This window comes from Somniosus microcephalus, chromosome 6 (genome assembly GCF_052327205.1).
Source record: "Somniosus microcephalus isolate GS21.2 chromosome 6, FLI_Smic_1.0, whole genome shotgun sequence".
Classification (NCBI taxonomy): domain Eukaryota; kingdom Metazoa; phylum Chordata; class Chondrichthyes; order Squaliformes; family Somniosidae; genus Somniosus; species Somniosus microcephalus.
The window spans coordinates 11,572,679-11,590,426 of record NC_140992.1 but is presented as its reverse complement, the minus strand read 5'-3'; the positions used below and the strand labels follow the sequence as shown (position 1 = coordinate 11,590,426).

General features: G+C 51.7%; 1 protein-coding gene across 2 annotated transcripts in view; it reads right to left on the bottom strand.

Annotated features, from left to right (window-relative positions):
* The window catches only part of LOC147115452 (phospholipase D1-like), a 162,609-nt gene that overhangs the window by 47,638 nt on the left and 97,223 nt on the right, over positions 1-17,748 (bottom strand). For both annotated transcript variants that reach the window (XM_085989716.1, XM_085989715.1), the window contains 3 exons: positions 14,962-15,090; positions 13,482-13,600; positions 8,770-8,883 (listed from right to left, as the gene is read on the bottom strand). In XM_085989716.1, coding sequence (XP_085845842.1) covers positions 8,770-8,883; positions 13,482-13,600; positions 14,962-15,090 — 362 coding nt within the window. The remainder of the gene's footprint in view (positions 1-8,769; positions 8,884-13,481; positions 13,601-14,961; positions 15,091-17,748) is intronic.

Here is a 17,748-nt window from a genome sequence, read left to right as displayed (position 1 = left end):
AGACACAGCACCGTCACTCGATTTCACACTTGCAGCCACCAACTCAGACACTTAGGGGGGCGATCTTGCCAGTCCTGGGGAGACGGGTATGGAGGTGGGACTGCCGGGAAAATGGCAGAATTTGGGGGCGGGTGCCCAACCCGCCCCCAACCTGCCTCCATGCCATTTTCCCAGGAGGCGGGTAGCCATCCCACGCCGGGTCCCGTCTCTTTGGAGGCGGGAAGGGATTAAAGCCTATTAACAGGCAGAAAATAGGATTATCCCCTTTTTGCCCTCACAACTGCGGGCTTCCCGAAGGCTCCAAAACCCACCAGGTCAGCGAGGCGAGTACTGGGTCTGCGAGGGTCGGGGGGGGGGGGGGTGCAAAAGTGTGCTGTGAAGGTAAGTGATGGGTGCAAGTGTGGAGAGGTGAGTATCTGAGGTAAGTGCAAAGTGTCAGTAAAAGTGTACTTACCTTTGTTTCTTCCTGCAGGCTTCAGTCGGTTTCTATGCGGAGAGTCTCGCACCCTCTGTGTTGCAGATGAGAGATGTCCGTTGCATTCTCAGATGCAACAAACATCTCAATTCTGTAAAAGAAAGGTTGATGCGGTCTTGTATGCAAGACCTCATCAAACTGCAGAGATTGTCCGTGTTTGACAGCTTCACAGAGCTGTCAAATGATGACAATTCAGCTGTCAAAAATTTTTGACAGATGAAACGTCATACGTTGACGTGCTCTGCAACCAGCTTTCCCTTGACTGGCCTGCTAAGCCCGCTGGGTGGGCTTAACAAGGTCAATCAAGGGAAAATAGCATGGGTTGGCCACAAATCGATGGAGGCGGGACATCGACCAGACAAGCAGCAGTCCTGCCTCCAACGAGCCCCGTCACAAAATCGCCCCCTAAACACCCTGCGTAGTTTAGAGGCCAGGTTAGAGGCGAGATCTGCACCTGGTGAGACACCGGGCACGAGTGACCTGCATCAGGACAGGGGGGGAAGGGTCGCGCAGGAGCTAGCTCCCCGGAGGGTGAGGTCGCACACAAGTTCTGCTGCAGAGGACTCAGATGAGGACTTTGATGGGGCGGCCTACAGAAGAAGGCTGATGGTCATGCACGATGAAATGCTTGGTGCATTGGCAGGCCTGACAGAAAGCCTGCATGCAATGTCAAGGATCATCAAGGAGTCCGGCACCAACATTGCACGGGGCTTTGCACAGAGCTTGGAGCCCATGATTTCCCGCATGGAAGTGGCGGCCAACTCCATTTGCCCATTTGTGGACCCAACCGTGATGCAGCCTCTGATGGGCAATGTGCTGCAATGGAAGCTGAGACAAGCAGCAGCCACCCAGTGTCTGAGTGCAGCAGTGCAAGCTCAGACTGCTCTCCTGCAGACTCAGCTTGCTGCCACACAAGCTCAGACTGCTGCCATTGTGGCTGGGTTTACCAGTGTGGAAAGGGGCTCGCAGGGTCTCACAGCAGTCCAGCAATCTGTGCTCCAACAGCTCGCTAGGAATGCTGAGGCGCCGCCCCGGGAGAGAGGCAGTGGCTCCGTGGAGCAAGAACCTGCTGTCCTCTTTCAGGATGACAGCATTCGTCCTCCCACCACTGCCACTCCGCCAGTGCCCTTGATGTTGCCTGTCAGCCAGCCAGCCCAGACCGCTGCCGCCCATGCCGAGGTGGTGCAGTCTAATCCCAGGCCTTCTAGGCCCAGAGTTGGTCGAGGTCATCCCGCAAGGCCATCTGTAGTCTCCCTCACTGAAAGTCAGCAGCCTTCCATCAGCCATGCTGCAGCCTCTGGGGGAGCACTTTGCAGGAGCACCAGGACAGGCAAAGGCACACTGAAGACAGGCACTAAGAGAATGCACAAGGGTGATTAGTTGACTTTATTATGTAATATTGGATGGATTGATGTATAAAGTTGGATTGGAATGTCTCTTTTGTGGTGACTTTTATTTCAGCATAGTGGCCAAGAGGACGCTGTGATGGTCAGTAACAGAGGGAAGGGAAGGTGTGGGACTCTTGGTGAATGGGGAATTGGGGTTACGTTCACTGGGACCGCAGTCGGATGAGTCGATCACGGGCAGAAAGGGGCTGTCTGGGTTACCTTCGCCCTTCCGCTTCCTCCTCTTCCTCCTCCTTCTCGTCCTCAGTTGTTCACCATATGCCTTGTGGCAAGGGCTGGGCCCTCGTGATGCCGAGATTGTGGAGCATGCAGCAGACCACGCCAAATCTTGAGATGCGCTTTGGGGAGTATTGCAGGGATCCTCCAGAGTGGTCCAGGTAGCGGAAGTGCTATTTAAGGACTCCAATGGTCTGCTCTATCAGATTCCATGTGGCAGCATGGCTCTCATTGTATGCATGCTGGCCACGTGCAGTTGGGTTGCGGAGTGAAGTCATGAACCAGGAGGTCAGCAGATAGCCCTTGTCGCCCAGTAGCCACTCTCTGGTTTGTCGTGGTGGCTCAAAGACTGCAGCGGACTGGCGCAGAATAAAAGCATCATGGCTGTTACCGGGCATTCACCATCATGATGTGCTGAGCATGGTCACACACCAACTGCACATTCAGTGAGTGGTAACCTTTGTGGTTACGGTACATCTCAGCATTTAGATACGGTGTCCGCAAAGCCTCGTGCGTGTAGCCGATGGCGCCCTGCACCATGGGAAATCCCGCTATCCTGGCAAAGCCACGTGCACGCTCCGCCTGCTCCTCTCTGGTCAGAGAGAAGACAATGAAGTCCCCTCTCCTGGTATAAAGAGCGTCTGTCACCTCTCTCATGCAGCAGTGGACGGCGAACTGGGAGATGTTACAGATGTTGCCCGCTCCAGCCTGGAAGGATCCCGGTGAGGAATTTCAAGGCCACGGTCACCTTCACAGCCACTGGCAGCGCTGTCCTTACCCTGGAGTGAGGCTGCAAGAGGTGGCAGAGTTCTGTGAGCACCTCCTTCATAAAACGCAGACGCCTCACACACTGCCCCTGGCTCGGGCTGAGATAAGAGAATTGCTCTCGGAAGACCCAAGGTGGTTAAGGCCTCCCGCTGAGAGCCCTTCTCCCCCTCCTCCTCCTCCCTCTGCGAGCAGCTTGTCCTCTTCTTCGCTGCCTCTGCTCCATCTCCCTGTCATGCTGCAGGCCAAGGGGGCTGACAACTAGTGCCCCCCATGACTGGGAGCAAGTGGTCTGACCAGAACCCTTGAAGTCAGGAGCAAGGCCTTCTCCACTTGCAGCACCACTCCCCGTCACCTCACCTACTTTAAACAACACTAGGAAGCTCCAAACACTTCCGCAAACTTACACAGAGCCAATAGAAATTAATCAGCAATTGACTGTAGAGTGGTTTATGATCCCTTTAAATATCGCTGTTCAGCTGGGCGAGGTTTAGACAGGACGTTAGCTCCAGTGCCGAGGAAGAAAATTGCAGCGCTGGCATCAAATCGGCATTGTACGCTGACTGACGTCACGAGCTGCCCACTCAACACACTTCCAGCGCGCGCTCCTAAGGCCCACCCCAGCACCCTCACCAAGATGGCGTCCGGTGTGGCATGCACCAAAAGTGCGTGCGCACGGCGCAGATGCTATTTTTGGCACAAAACGGCATCCATAGCGCCGAAAAATCAGGTGCTGCCGAGCCGAATTTCTACTCCAATCTGTTTTGGTGATGTTGGATGAGGGATAAGTATTGGTCCAGGACACCAGGGATAACTCCCCCGCTCTGAGGAAGGATGTTCTTGCCATGGAGGGAGTGCAGCGAAGATTCACCAGACTGATACCTGGGATGGCAGGAATGACGTATGAGGAGAGATTGGGTCGATTGGGTTTGTATTCGCTGGAGTTTAGAAGAATGAGAGGGGATCTCATTGAAACTTATAAAATTCTAACAGGACTAGACAGACTAGATGCAGGAAGGATGTTCCCGATGGTCGGGGAGTCCAGAACCAGGGGTCACAGTCTAAGGATAAGGGGTAAGCCATTTAGGACTGAGATGAGGAGGAATTTCTTCACCCAGAGAGTGGTGAACCTGTGGAATTCTCTACCACAGAAGGCAGTTGAGGCCAATTCATTAAATATATTCAAGAAGGAGTTAGATATATTTCTTAAGGCTAAAGGGATCAAGGGATATGGGGAGAAAGCAGGGACAGGGTACTGAATTTGGATGATCAGCCATGATCGCATTGAATGGCGGAACAGGCTCGAGGGGCCGAATGGCCTACTTCTGCTCCTATCTTCTATGTTTCTATGTTTCTTCGTCAGGTAGTGGCCGTGGGATCTTTTACATCCACCTGAGAGGGCAGACGGGGTCCTCGGATTAACGTGTCATCTGAAAAAGACGGCACCTCCGACAGTGTAGCACTCCCTCAGCACTGCACAGGAGAGTCAGCCTAGATTTTTGTGCTCAAGTCTCTGGAGTGGGAAATTGAACACACAACCTTCTGACTCCGAGGCGAGAGAGAGACAGCCACTGAGCCACGGCCGGCACCATAAGGAAAACACTGCTGATGGCTCAGTGTGTAAATGCACCGGTGCGGCACTTCTTCTTCTTATCGTGTCCACGGACAGTCTATACATAGCCCAGCCAGAACTGGACACATTTTTGCGCCTTGTTGTTGGATTCGGCAAGATCTGCAACAGTGCAGGGTTCCTCTACCGATGGACATTGCAGGAGATGTTGCATAGTCTGTGCCTCAGTTCCACATTCACAAGTTGTCGGGCTGGGTGACTATCCCCATTTGCTTAGTGACACCTTTGAGCAACCTACACCGGTCCTAAGTCTGTTTAGGCACTTCCAGATTGCCCAGTTGCAATTAGCTCCTGGGGGAAGACTTTCATCAGGTAAAATTTCCATCGCTGGGGGTTGTTCAAGACTGGCGAGCCGGTCTTTCCACAAGGCGATGCGGGCTTCAGATGAGGTTGATTGTAATGGAACAACACTGTTCATGAAGCTCTTCCTTGACTTTAGGCGGCTGGGTGTAGGTGTATGACAATGCAGAGGGTGCCTCTCATCTGATGTTTGACGGAGTCGCTCTTTCTTGCTGGCTACCGTTCTTCTTATATCAGGGGGAGCGATACCCGCCAGGATATATAGGCTGTTGGTGTTTGTTGGTTTTAAGCAACTTGTGATAAATCGGCAGCTTGCATTCAGAACGGCATCCATCTTCTTGGCATGAGTAGACCTTTCCCATGCAGGGCAGGCATATTCGGCAGTGGAATAGCAAAGAGCAAGTGCACTGGTTCACAATGTTTTCGGGCTTGCTCCCCATCTTGTGTTAGTGAGCTTATTCAGGATGTTGTTTCGTGCGCTCACTTTTGCCTTTGTCTTCTCGATGTGGTGTGGCACTGAACCATATACACCCGGGCCGGCCCCCAGGGTCAAGGTCCCCAGTCCGTGCTAAACTCAGAAGGGTCAATGGTAGGGGGTGATGGACCTGACCTCAGCATCACGAGGGTAAGGGGAGGAAGGGGGAAGAAGCAATCAGCCAGGGTTCCTGCTTCCGATGAAACGTGTGCACGTGTGTGTGTGGGAGGATTGGGCTCAGCCCTGGTTCCTCCCAGTCGAATAGCTTGCTGACATTCACGCTGAAAGGGTGACAATCAGATGAGGGATCAGAATGGCCCGTGGGAGCACAGAACAGGAAGGCGAGACTGTTCAAATGGAGAAAAATGAGAGAGTAAATAGAAAAGGGGGAAAGTAACATAAGACTTAGGAGCAGGAGTCGGCCATTCGGCCCCTCGAGTCTGCTCCGCCATTCAATAAGATCATGGCTGATCTGATCTTGGTCTCAGCTCCACCTCCCTGCCCGCTCCCCATAACCCTCGACTCCCTTATCGTTCAAAAATCTGTCTATCTCCACCTTAAATATATTCAATGACTCCGCCTCCACAGCTCTCTGGGGAAGAGAATTCCAAAGATTCCCGACCCTCTGAGAGAAGAAATTCCTCCTCATTTCTGATTTAAAAGGGTGCCCCCTTATTCTGAAACTATGCCCCCTAGTTCGAGATTCCCCCACGAGGGGAAACATCCTCTCTGCATCTACCCAGTCAAGCCCCTTCAGAATCTTATATGTTTCAATAAGTTCACCTCTCATTCTTCTAAACTCCAACGAGTATAGGCCCAACCTGCTCAACCTTTCCTCATAAGACAACCCCTTCATCGTCGGAATCAACAAAGTAATAAATTGATACCCAGTCAAATTAAAGAGCGGCTGAGATAAGGACAGCTGGAAATCCAGATAATTAACACTCACGGGATACAAGTACACAAATATTTACTTCAGCTTGTTTGAAGGTCCCCAGGGAGGTCTCGGAACCTTGAGTGGCCGAGCATGTCATTGCTAACCAAAGGGTCAAAGGTTACTGCACTGGGGCGGCAGGTCAGTCTGACCAATCGGCTTTGGTCAGCGAGCAATCACCACCCTGGCCCTGTCCAGCAGTCTTGAACCATTTAAGTTGGACCGTGCATCCTTGACAGGACGACAATCATCCCCTTAATGTGCATTTCATAGTTCATCCCCTCCCTGACCCATTGCCTCCACTACTTCCTATATCTGTAACCCCCTCCAGCCCTACAACCCTCCGAGATCTCTGCGCTCCTCCAATTCTGGCATCTCGCGCATCCCTGATTTTAATCACCGTGCCTTCAGCTGCCTGGGCCCGAAGCTCTGGAAACCCCTCCCTAAACCTCTCCGCCTCTCTCTCCTCCTTTAAGACGCTCCTTAAAACCCAACCTCTTTGACCAAGCTTTTGGTCACCTGTCCTAATGTCTCCTTATGGGGCTCGGTGTCAAATTTTGTTTGACAATCGCTCCTGTGAAGCGCCTTGGGAAGTTGTTGTTGTTAAACTGGTGAATGTTACTGCAAGAGGATCTGTTGAACCTGTTGTCACGATCATCACCTTTCTCACCGTGGACGTCACGCCAACCTACACAAGGGTCACGTATCTCTTGGTCCAATGATAAGAGACCTCCGCTGATATCTGCCATTTTTAGTGAACCTGAGCCATAAGCCAAACTACAGGCCTCACCTCCTGAGGGCCGCAATCCTGCTCTACCAGTCCAGGTGAAGAAGAAAGCAAGAAAGTCCACTCCAGAGACTTGAGCACATAATCCAGGCTGACACTCCCAGTGCAGTACTGAGGGAGTGCTGCACTGTCGGAGGTGCCGTCTTTCGGATGAGATGTTAAACCGTCTGCCCTCTCAGGTGGACGTAAAAGATCCCATGGCCACTATTTCGGAGAAGAGCAGGGGGGTTCTCCCCAGTGTCCTGGGCCAATATTAATCCCTCAATCAACATCACTAAAACAGATTATCTGGTCATTATCTCGTTGCTGTTTGTGGGAGCTTGCTGTGCGCAAATTGGCTGCCGCATTTCTTGCATTACAACAGTGACAACACTCCAAAAGTACTTCATTGGCTGTAAAGTGCTTTGGGACGTCCGGTGGTCGTAAAAAGGCGCTATATAAATGCAAATCTTTCTTTCTTTACCAGTCCAGGTACACGCAAAACATCTCTCAGCGCTCCTGAGGGGGAAGAGCAGGGGGAGTTCTTACATAGAAACATAGAAACTAGGAGCAGGAGTAGGCCATTCAACGAGATCATGGCTGATCATCCAAACCCTAGCACCCGGTCCCTACACCGACAGCCATCCCACCCAAGCCCTATCCCCGTAACCCCGTAACCCCACATATTTAATCCCCCCTAACACTAAGGGCCAATTTTTATCATGGCCAATCAACCTAACCCGCACATCTTTGGACTGTGGGAGGAAACCGGAGCACCCGGAGGAAACCCACGCAAACACGGGGAGAATGTGCAAACTCCACACAGACAGTCACCCGAGGCCGGATTTGAACCCGGGTCCCTGGCGCTGTGAGGCAACAGTGCTAACCACTATGCCACCGTGCTTCTGGGGCCAACATTCCTCTCTCAACCCAAGAAAAAAATTAACTGGGCACTCGTCTCATTGGCTGGTTGTGGGATCTTTCTGTGCGCATATTGGCTGCTGCATTTGCCTACAAAACAGTGTCTGCACTTCGAACGTGAAGACTGTGGGGGCGGCGGGGGGGGGTGGGTGGTAGCTAATTTTAAGGTAACTCGCACCGGATCCCATTAGTTTCCCGACAGGCGGGTTAGGATGAAATTGCCCACCGGTTCGGGACCTCCTGAGGCACCATATAAATGTTAGGCTAAATCGGAACGTTTCAGCCTAGGTACGATCGCAGTCAATGGAGCCCGCACACCCCAGTCAACCTTCACATACCTGTGCAAGGAGCGAGTGGTTGCAGCCCCTCACCCACTATGCTCGCCGACCTACTTTGGCACCCGCTCCGACAACGCCTCAATTTAAAAATTCTCATCCTTGTTTTCGAATCCCTCCATGGCCTCGCCCCCCTCCCTCTCACTGTAACCCCCTCCAGCCCCACAACCCTCTTGAGATCTCTGCGCTCCTCCAATTCTGGTCTCGTGAGCATCCCCCGATTTCCATCGCTCCAGCATTGGCGGCCGTGCCTTCAGCTGCCTGGGCCCCAAGCTCTGGAATTCCCTCCCTAAACCTCTCCGCCTCTCTCCTCTTTTAAGATGCTCCTTAAAAACGACCTCCTTGACCAAGCTTTTGGTCGCCTGTCCTGTTAGCTCCTTCTGCAGCTCGGTGTCAAAGGTGTTTTTATTGATATCGCTCCTGTGAAGCGCCTTGGGATGTTTTTGCTACGTTAAGTGCGCTGTATAAATGTAAGTAATTGTTGTTTTCTTGTTGTGACTTGTGCGAGTTTTAGTAAAAACAGGAAATTGTTGCAAAAACACAGACCTGGACTCGCGCTTCAACTGAGCCTGGCACCTGGTATCTCAGCTCACTTGCCGTCGAAAGAGATTTGGGTAAGAGATACGGGTAGGACAGGGGCTGATACTTGGCTTTGACAATCTGGAATCGAAAAAACACACCACAGAACGTTATTTGTGTAGAACCTAAATAGACTGAAGGTTTGAATACTGATTCATTTACTAATATATGTGTCATCTGTGGCTCAGTGGGCAGCACTCGCAACTCTGAGTCAGAAGGTTGTGGGTTTAAGTCTCACTCCAGAGACTTGAGCACAAAACTCCAGGCTGACACTTCCAGTGCAGTGCTGAGGGAGCGCTGCACTGTCGGAGGTGCCGTCTTTTGGATGAGACGTTAAACCGAGGCTCTCTCAGGTGGACATAAAAGATCCCACAGCACTGTTTTGAAGAAGAGCAGGGGAGTTCTCCCCGGTGTCCTGGGGCCAATATTTATCCCTCAACCAACATCACTAAAACAGATTATCTGGTCATTATCACATTGCTGTTTGTGGGAACGTGCTGTGCGCAAATTGACTGCCGCGTTTCCCTCCATTACAACAGTGACTACACTTCAAAAAGTACTTCATTGGCTGTAAAGTGCTTTGGGACGTCCTGAGGTTGTGATTGGCGCTATAGAAATGCAAGTCTTTCTCTCTTTTCATGGAGAATGGAGCAAAGTCTACATTCCACCTCACTAAAACCAATCAACATAGATTGCACTCGTTGTTCAATGGTGTAGACAGTGCCCATACTGGTACTAACGCAGGAATGACATATGAGGAGAGATTGGGTCGATTGAGCTTATACTCGCTGGAGTTTAGAAGAATGAGAGGGGATCTCATTGAAACTTATAAAATTCTAACAGGACTAGACAGACTAGATGCAGGAAGGATGTTCCCAATGGTGGGGGAGTCCAGAACTAGGGGTCACAGTCTAAGGATAAGGGGTAAACCACTTAGGACTGATTTGAGGAGGAATTTCTTCACCCAGAGAGTGGTGAACCTGTGGAATTCTCTACCACAGAAGGCAGTAGAGGCCAATTCATTAAATATATTCAAGAAAGATTTAGATATATTTCTTAAGGCTAAAGGGGTCAAAGGATATGGGGAGAAGGCAGGGACCGGGTACTGAATTTGGATGATCAGCCATGATCTCATTAAATGGCGGAGCAGGCTCGAGGGGCCGAATGGCCTACTCCTGCTCCTATCTTCTATGTTTCTATGTAAAGCCATACAGATTCCCTACCGGTCCAGGTTCAATAGCCAGCTGTGCTGAATTTGCCAGGGATTGCAATTCGCCTCCACATCGTAAGCTAAGGACGGTCATTTGACTCGGGTTCCTGCTCCTGATCACCTTCCAGTGTTGGACGAGGGGCAGTCAGTCTGACCCACTCCCAACTCTCAAGATCAAAGATCCCACCCGGCACTCAGTCTCCAGCCTCACGAGTGTCTCGAGTGACCAACGCCAGGGGACAGGGATCGTAACTCAAAGCCGCGGCCTCTTGATCCAGGCACGGAGCATCAGCGAAGCAAAGACCTGCGGACCTCACATTCAGGCCCTGCCTGGACCCTTCAGTGCTGTGGGTCCCACTGAGGCGAACAGTGAGACAAATCCAGCTTCTCCAACCTGATCTTAGCTACAAGGACAGGTTGGAGAAGCTGGATTTGTTACAATTAGAGCAAAGGCGGTTGAGGGGTGATTTGATAGAGGTGTACAAGGCTAGACGGGGAAAGGCTGTTCCCACTAGTTGATGGCACAAGGACTAGGGGACACAGATTTAAGGTTTTGGGCAAGAGATACAGGGGGGGATGTGAGGAAATACTTTTTTACGCAGCGAGTGGTGAGGACCTGGAACTCACTGCCGACGGAAGTGGTGGAAGCGGAGACACTCAATGTTTTCAAGGGGAGGCTGGATAGGTACTTTGAGGGAAATAAACTTGCAGGGCTATGGGGATAGAACGGGGGAATGGGACTGACTGGATTGCTCTACAGAGAGCCGGCACGGACTCGATGGGCCGAATGGCCTCCTTCTGTGCCGTTATGACTCTGTGGGGGAAAAATTGGGTGTCGTCCATTTTGGGGCGCTAATATCGGCCGGGCACAAAGCTTAGCGCCTGTAAGAATTTGCAATAATTTACAGTTCTGAAGATCAATTTTTTTTGATTAAAGAATCCCTGGGCGTTGTGCTTTTAAATTTCCAGGGATAAAAATGGCTGTCACCGCATGGCCGAAGACAAAGGACAATGCTTTGTTTACAAAGCAATTGAATGCTATTAGCATTTGTTTGTATATCGAGTGGATACATCTAAACTGCAGAAGAGACTTTTGTACCTTGAATGGGAAACGTTTAAGAATTGAATGGGTTTTAAATCACCCCGCACGGGACAATAGGGCTGTTGCATTCTCTTTTGTTTCAGCCCAGGGAGCTCCGGAAGACACATTAACCCAGTCTAACCACTTTGAGTTAGCCAATCACAGCTTTCTCTTGTGTATTGGACCCTTTGGGCGGGGAATTTTGCACACAGCCCTTGCAGGGCAGAACAGCAGGGGGGAGGGGGGCTCACCAGATATATAAGATAGCTGCTGAGAAGCTATCTCTCTCTCTTTACTTCCTGGGACCATAGGTGAGTCTCTCTCTCTCTCACTTCACTGGACCACATGTGAGCAGAGTTTCTGACTCCACAACAAGGCAACCTAGCAGGAGTTAAGGGGTGGTGATTTAAGGGTATTGCTAAGATTGTTTAAATAACATTGTAGCCATTGTATCCCTCGTTTTTGCCGTCTGCAACCCCCTGTTATATAGTTTTACTGTAATTACTGTGTTCGTGTGGTATAGTTTATTCTTTTGATTGTAGTTTATTTAGGTAATAAAACTTGATTTTTCTCTCACCCAAACCACTTGTTCCATTTTAATATTATTAATTATAAGTTCCTCCACTCAGAACTAAAGGAGGGGTAGCGATTCGAAACCGCTGTTTTAAAATTGGTTTTATTGGAATTGGTCTGATTGCAGGCAAAGGCTGCAAGACCAGGAAAATTACTTTAAACCAGTTTAAAGAAGCCCCCAAACCCTTACACGCCCGCCGCTAATTATTGCCTCCGACTGCAGAATTCGCCTCTATCGCCCGTTAAATCAGGCGCTACACACCTCCCTTAAGGCGCAAACATCGGGGAGTGAGTGGTACCTCAGAACGCTACCGAAGCTCAGGCGATGCCAGTTACCATAGAAACCAGACAGACTGGCGTCGTCCATTTCATAAAGGGGAGGGGCCATCTTGCTGGCCAGCCACACCCTGCTCATTGCAGCCTTGAATCTCGGCCTGGCGAGACCTCAAAAGCAATTGTGTTGGAAGCACTAATGGATAGACCCAGGGAAAGAGCTCGGCGCTTAGGAACCTCAAAAGTGGTGCTGAGGGCCAAAACTCCTCAGGACAGCGTTAAAACCAATGATTTTGCCGACAAGAAAAGGCAGGAAGCGCCTGCCTTTAAATAGCGCTCCCCCAGCCCCTTCCCGACTTGAAAACGTTCCCCTCTACCTGTCATTCCTAGCGGCAGGCGCTAAGGCAGGGGGCGCGACTCAATATCCGGTCTGGGGCGCTAATGGGGCGTTACTAGCTCGACTGACGTCTGCGGGCGCAGGAGATCGTGGCGGTAGTGTTTAGCGCCGCTGCAAAACGACTGGTCAATTTTGCGACCGGTGTTAAAATCATGGCGCTCGGGCGCTAAGTTTCTAGCGCCCCGTTAGCGCCCCCGGAGGCCCTAACGGGAGGCGCTAACCAACCAAATTTTTTCCCGTGACTCTATGGGCTGGATTTTCATTCAGGAATCGGGTTGGAGGCGGGACTACAACTTTTGGGATGGTAGTCCCGCCTCCATCGAGATGTGGCCAATCCATGCGATTTTAACTTGATTGACCTTGTTGAGCCCACCCAGCGGGCCCAGCAGGCCAATTAAGGGCCACCCGGCAACAGGTGACATCACAGACTGAAATTTCATCTGTCAAGAGGTTTTGACAGATGAAATATCAGCGTTTCACAGCTGTTTGACGCTGTCAAACACCGACAGTCTTATTTCTAACCTGAGTCCTTCTCCACAGACTCAGTTAGAAATCTCTCCTGCACAGAAAGCAGCAGGCTGTCACTTTTGACAGTTCGCGGCCATTCTGCTTTCTGTGCCGGTGAGATGAGGGACTCCCGAGACCTAAAGGAAGGAAGGCTGTAAAGGTAAGAAAAGGTCATTTAAACTTCTTTACACACTTTAGACACACCAAACACACTTACCTTTGCACTCATGCACACATCACTCACCTGAACACCGACATCTCGACCCCCGCCAAGTCCTTTAGCCCGACGGCCCGCCTCACAAACTTGGCGTGATTTGGAGCCGTCGGGAATCCCAAATTTCAAGATTCAAAATAGGCATTAAGCTAAAAACTGCCTGTTAACTACCTGGCACTAATCCCCTTCCTGCCTCGGGGAGGCGGGTCCCAGTGCGGGGCGGGTACCCACCTCCTTTGAAACTGGCATGGAGGCGGGTTGGGGGTGGGATGGGTTTGAGCCCCCCCACCGATTTCGGAATTTTAAACCCACCCACCCCACGCCTCCAATCCCGCCTCCACGGCCCGATGAAAATCCTGCCCAATGACTCCATTCCCGCGTTGCAGGTCTCCAGGGGAGGAAAAGGTAGGGTGGAGGGAGTCACCTTTGTAAAGTTCCAACGTTGAATGAAGTGCCGAGCTATGTTGCAAGCAGCCTTCCCATGCACCACTGCAGCGATGTCATGCCAAGGCATTCTGGGAGTCTTGTACCGGTCGATGAAATCTAAAGGACAGAGGTAGATGTTAGTCGAGGGCCGCGAGATCAGGGACAGACAAGGCCACGTTCCCAAATCAGTGGGTGGTTGCAGCGCATTGAGTGGAACCCGGGCCACAGTGGGTCAGGAAAGTCCCAGGCTCGATCTCGGGCCTAGGTTTGGATCACAGTGAGTGTAATTTGCCCCGTGTCCTAACTTACACCAAGTCCCGTTCGCCCATCACCCCCTGTGCTCGCTGACCTACATCGGCTCCCGGTCCAGCAACGCCTCGATTTAAAAATTCTCATCCTTGTTTTCAAATCTCTCCACGGCCCTCGCCCCCCTCCCTATCTCTGTAACCTCCTCCAGCCCTACAATCCTCCGCGATCTCTCCGTTCCTCCAAATCTGGCCCTCTTGCACATTCCCGATTTTCATCGCTCCACCATTGGCGGCCGTGCCTTCAGCTGCTTAGGCCCTAAGCTCTGGAATTCCCTCCCTAAACCTCTCCGCCTCTCTAACTCTCTCTCCTCCTTTAAGACGCTCCTTAAAACCAACCTCTTTGACCAAGCTTTTGCTCACCTGTCCCAATATCTCCTTACGTGGCCCGGTGTCAGATTATGTTTGATAATCGCTCCTGTGAAGCACCTTGGGACGTTTTCCTACGTTAAAGGTGCTATATAAATACAAGATGTTGTTGTTGAGTTGCCTGAGTTTGGGTCAGGGACCAACATGACCTGTGGGTCTCAGTACCACATCGGGCAGCACGTTAACCAATTGAGGCGTGTTGACGAGAACGAATTTCATTAGTTCAGTGCAAAGGGAAAATTGCAATGGATCCGATAGTAACAACAACAACTTGCATTTACATAGCACCTCTAACGTAGCAAAACGTCCCAAGGAGCTTCACCGGAGCGATTATCAAACAAAATTTGACACCGAGCCACATAAGGAGATATTAGGGACAGGTGATCAAACGCTTGGTCAAAGAGTTAGGGTTTTAAGGAGCATGTTAAAGGAGGAAAAAGAGGTGGAGAGGTTTAGGGAGGCAATTCCAGAGCTTAGGGCCCAGGCAGCTGAATGCACGGCCGCCAATGGTGGGACGATGGAAATCGGGGGTGCGCAAGAGGCAAGAATTGGAGGAGCGCAGAGATCTCGAAGTGTTGTAGGGCTGGAGGAAGTTACAGAGATAGGGAGGGAGGGGTGAGGGCCGTGCAGGGATGTGAACACGAGGATGAGAATTTTAAAATCGAGGCGTTGCCGGACCGGGAGTCAGTGTAGGTCAGCGAGTGCAGGGGGTGGTGGGCGAACGGGACTGGGTGCGAGTTCGGACACGGGGCGGCAGAGCTGCGAATGAAGAACTCCAGAGCACCTGGTTGCGGTTTCACTCACCGTCAAAGGGTTTGTCCAACTGGACCCAGTCCTTGAAGACGAAGTTGCAATAGTCCTTCCCGTGCCAGAACCTCGTCTGCCCGACCAGCTCTCCAATGCTCGTGTGCAGACTGCAGACTGAACCCCTATCTGCCTCGGGATTTACAACAGAGAAGTTAAACATTGAGTACGTTTCCAAGAGCATTTCCTAGAACGCGTTGCATTATTTTTGTTTGGTTTAGGGAAATAGGATGTGGCGGGACTTCAGTTCGCGACTGACCCCGCCCAATTTCTTTCCATATTCTTTCAACACTTCTGTTTACCAGTTATATAAATATTGGCGATGGTTGACAAACGGCTGCAGGACCGACGGTCAAGAATCACCCAATTGGGTAACAAAGAGTCTGTTCGCTTTCTGATTGGCCGTGGGAAGGCGGGGCGCCGTGACGATGGATTTGTTGGGCAACCAATGGCAGGAGTGTGGGCGGTTGGAGGTCATGTGATCCCAACCTCCAGGAATACGTCCAATCAGAGTGAAGGGTGAAGGCGATGATGCAGCTTAGGCCTGGTTTGGAGAGCGGACTCTAACGTTAAAGGCCCCAGGGGGCTGGTACAGGCGGGTTCGAGGCCTGCATTCACCCAGACAGGCGGGAGGCCTGTATTTGGACAAGCAGGCTTGAGGCCTATACTGACCCGGGCGGGGCTGAGGCCTATACTGACCCGGGCGGGGGTGAGGCCTATACTGACCCGGGCGAGGGTGAGGCCTATACTGACCCGGGCGGGGGTGAGGCCTATACTGACCCGGGCGGGGGTGAGGCCTATACTGACCCGGGCGGGGGTGAGGCCTATACTGACCCGGGCGGGGGTGAGGCCTATACTGACCCGGGCGGGGGTGAGGCCTATACTGACCCGGGCGGGGGTGAGGCCTATACTGACCCGGGCGGGGGTGAGGCCTATACTGATCCGGGCGGGGGTGAGGCCTATACTGACCCGGGCAGGGCGTGAGGCCTATACTGACCCGGGCAGGGCGTGAGGCCTATACTGACCCGGGCGGGGGTGAGGCCTATACTGATCCGGGCGGGGGTGAGGCCTATACTGACCCGGGCGGGGCTGAGGCCTATACTGACCCGGGCGGGGGTGAGGCCTATACTGACCCGGGCGAGGGTGAGGCCTATACTGACCCGGGCGAGGGTGAGGCCTATACTGACCCAGGCAGGGCGTGAGGCCTATACTGACCTGGGCAGGGGTGAGGCCTATACTGACCCGGGCGGGGGTGAGGCCTATACTGACCCGGGCAGGGGTGAGGCCTATACTGACCCGGGCGGGGGTGAAGCCTATACTGACCCAGGCGGGGGTGAGGCCTGTACTTTCACAGACAAATATGAGAGCTGCATTTAGATAAGTTGATGCAAAGCCCGCCATGTTTTAACCAGGAAAACCTCGGTGAAAACACTTCATAACATTGGAATACAGGCTGCATAGCTCCGAGATACACCTGAAATAAATATAAAAACACAACACAACAGCACAAAGCCGACACCAACAAGCAACAGCACCTCAGAAACGATACACTGCCCAAGAACCATCCCAACAGGACACTGAGACGGCACGGAGGCTGACTGTAGTGCGTTGAAGGTTCAATTTCATTCCAATCCTCTGTGTGTTTTGGTTGAACCTTTGGCGATTTAGACAAGTTGAGTGAGTGGGCAAATACATGGCAGATGCAGTATAATGTGGATAAATGTGAAGTTATCCACTTTGGTAGGAAAAACAGAAAGGCAGCGTATTATTTAAATGGTGATAGATTGGGAGATTGGAAAATGCTGATGTACAAAGGGACCTGGGTGTCCTTGTACACCAGTCACTGAAAGCAAACATGCAGGTGCAGCAAGCAGTTAGGAAGGCGAATGGTATGTTGGCCTTCATTGCAAGAGGATTTGAGTACAGGAGCAAGGATGTCTTACTACAGTTATACAGGGCCTTGGTGAGACCACAGCTGGAGTACTGTGTGCAGTTTTGGTCTCCTTACCCAAGAAAGGATAGACTTGCCATAGAGGGAGTGCAGCGAAGGTTCACCAGACTGATTCCTGGGATGGCAGGACTGCCGTATGAGGAGAGATTGGGTCGACTAGGCCTGTATTCACTAGAGTTTAGAAGAATGAGAGGGGATCTCATTGAAACGTATCAAATTCTGACAGAGCTAGACAGGCTGGATGCAGGGAGGATGTTTCCCCTGACTGGGGGGGTCTAGAACGAGGGGTCACAGTCTCAGATATGGGGCAGGACAGTCAGGACTGAAATGAGGAGAAATTTCTTCACTCAGAGGGTGGTGAACCTGTGGAATTCTCTACCACAGAAGGCTGTGGAGGCCAAGTCACTGAATATATTTAAGAAGGAGATAGATAGATTTCTAGACACAAAAGGCATCAAGGGGTATGGGGAGAGAGCGGGAATATGGTATTGAGATAGAGGATCAGCCATGATCATATTGAATGGTGGAGCAGGCTCGAAGGGCCGAATGGCCTACTCCTGCTCCTATTTTACTATGTTTCTATTAGGTTCTGCAGTCATCTGGGTTCAACTCACGTGCCTGGCATTCGACGTCTCAATTCCGTTCAGCTGAGCGGAAATGCAAAGTGTAGCTTGAAGCATCGCTAACTGCGACAGAGAGGGGAAGGGGAGGCATGCGGGATCCGAAACCGAAACACTGGCGGACAAGCTGGTCCAATGCAGGCGAGCAAGGTCACAGTGTGGTGAGGGAGCGACTGTGGGAGGCAGCCAGAATCACCAGAATTTAAATGGCGTTAA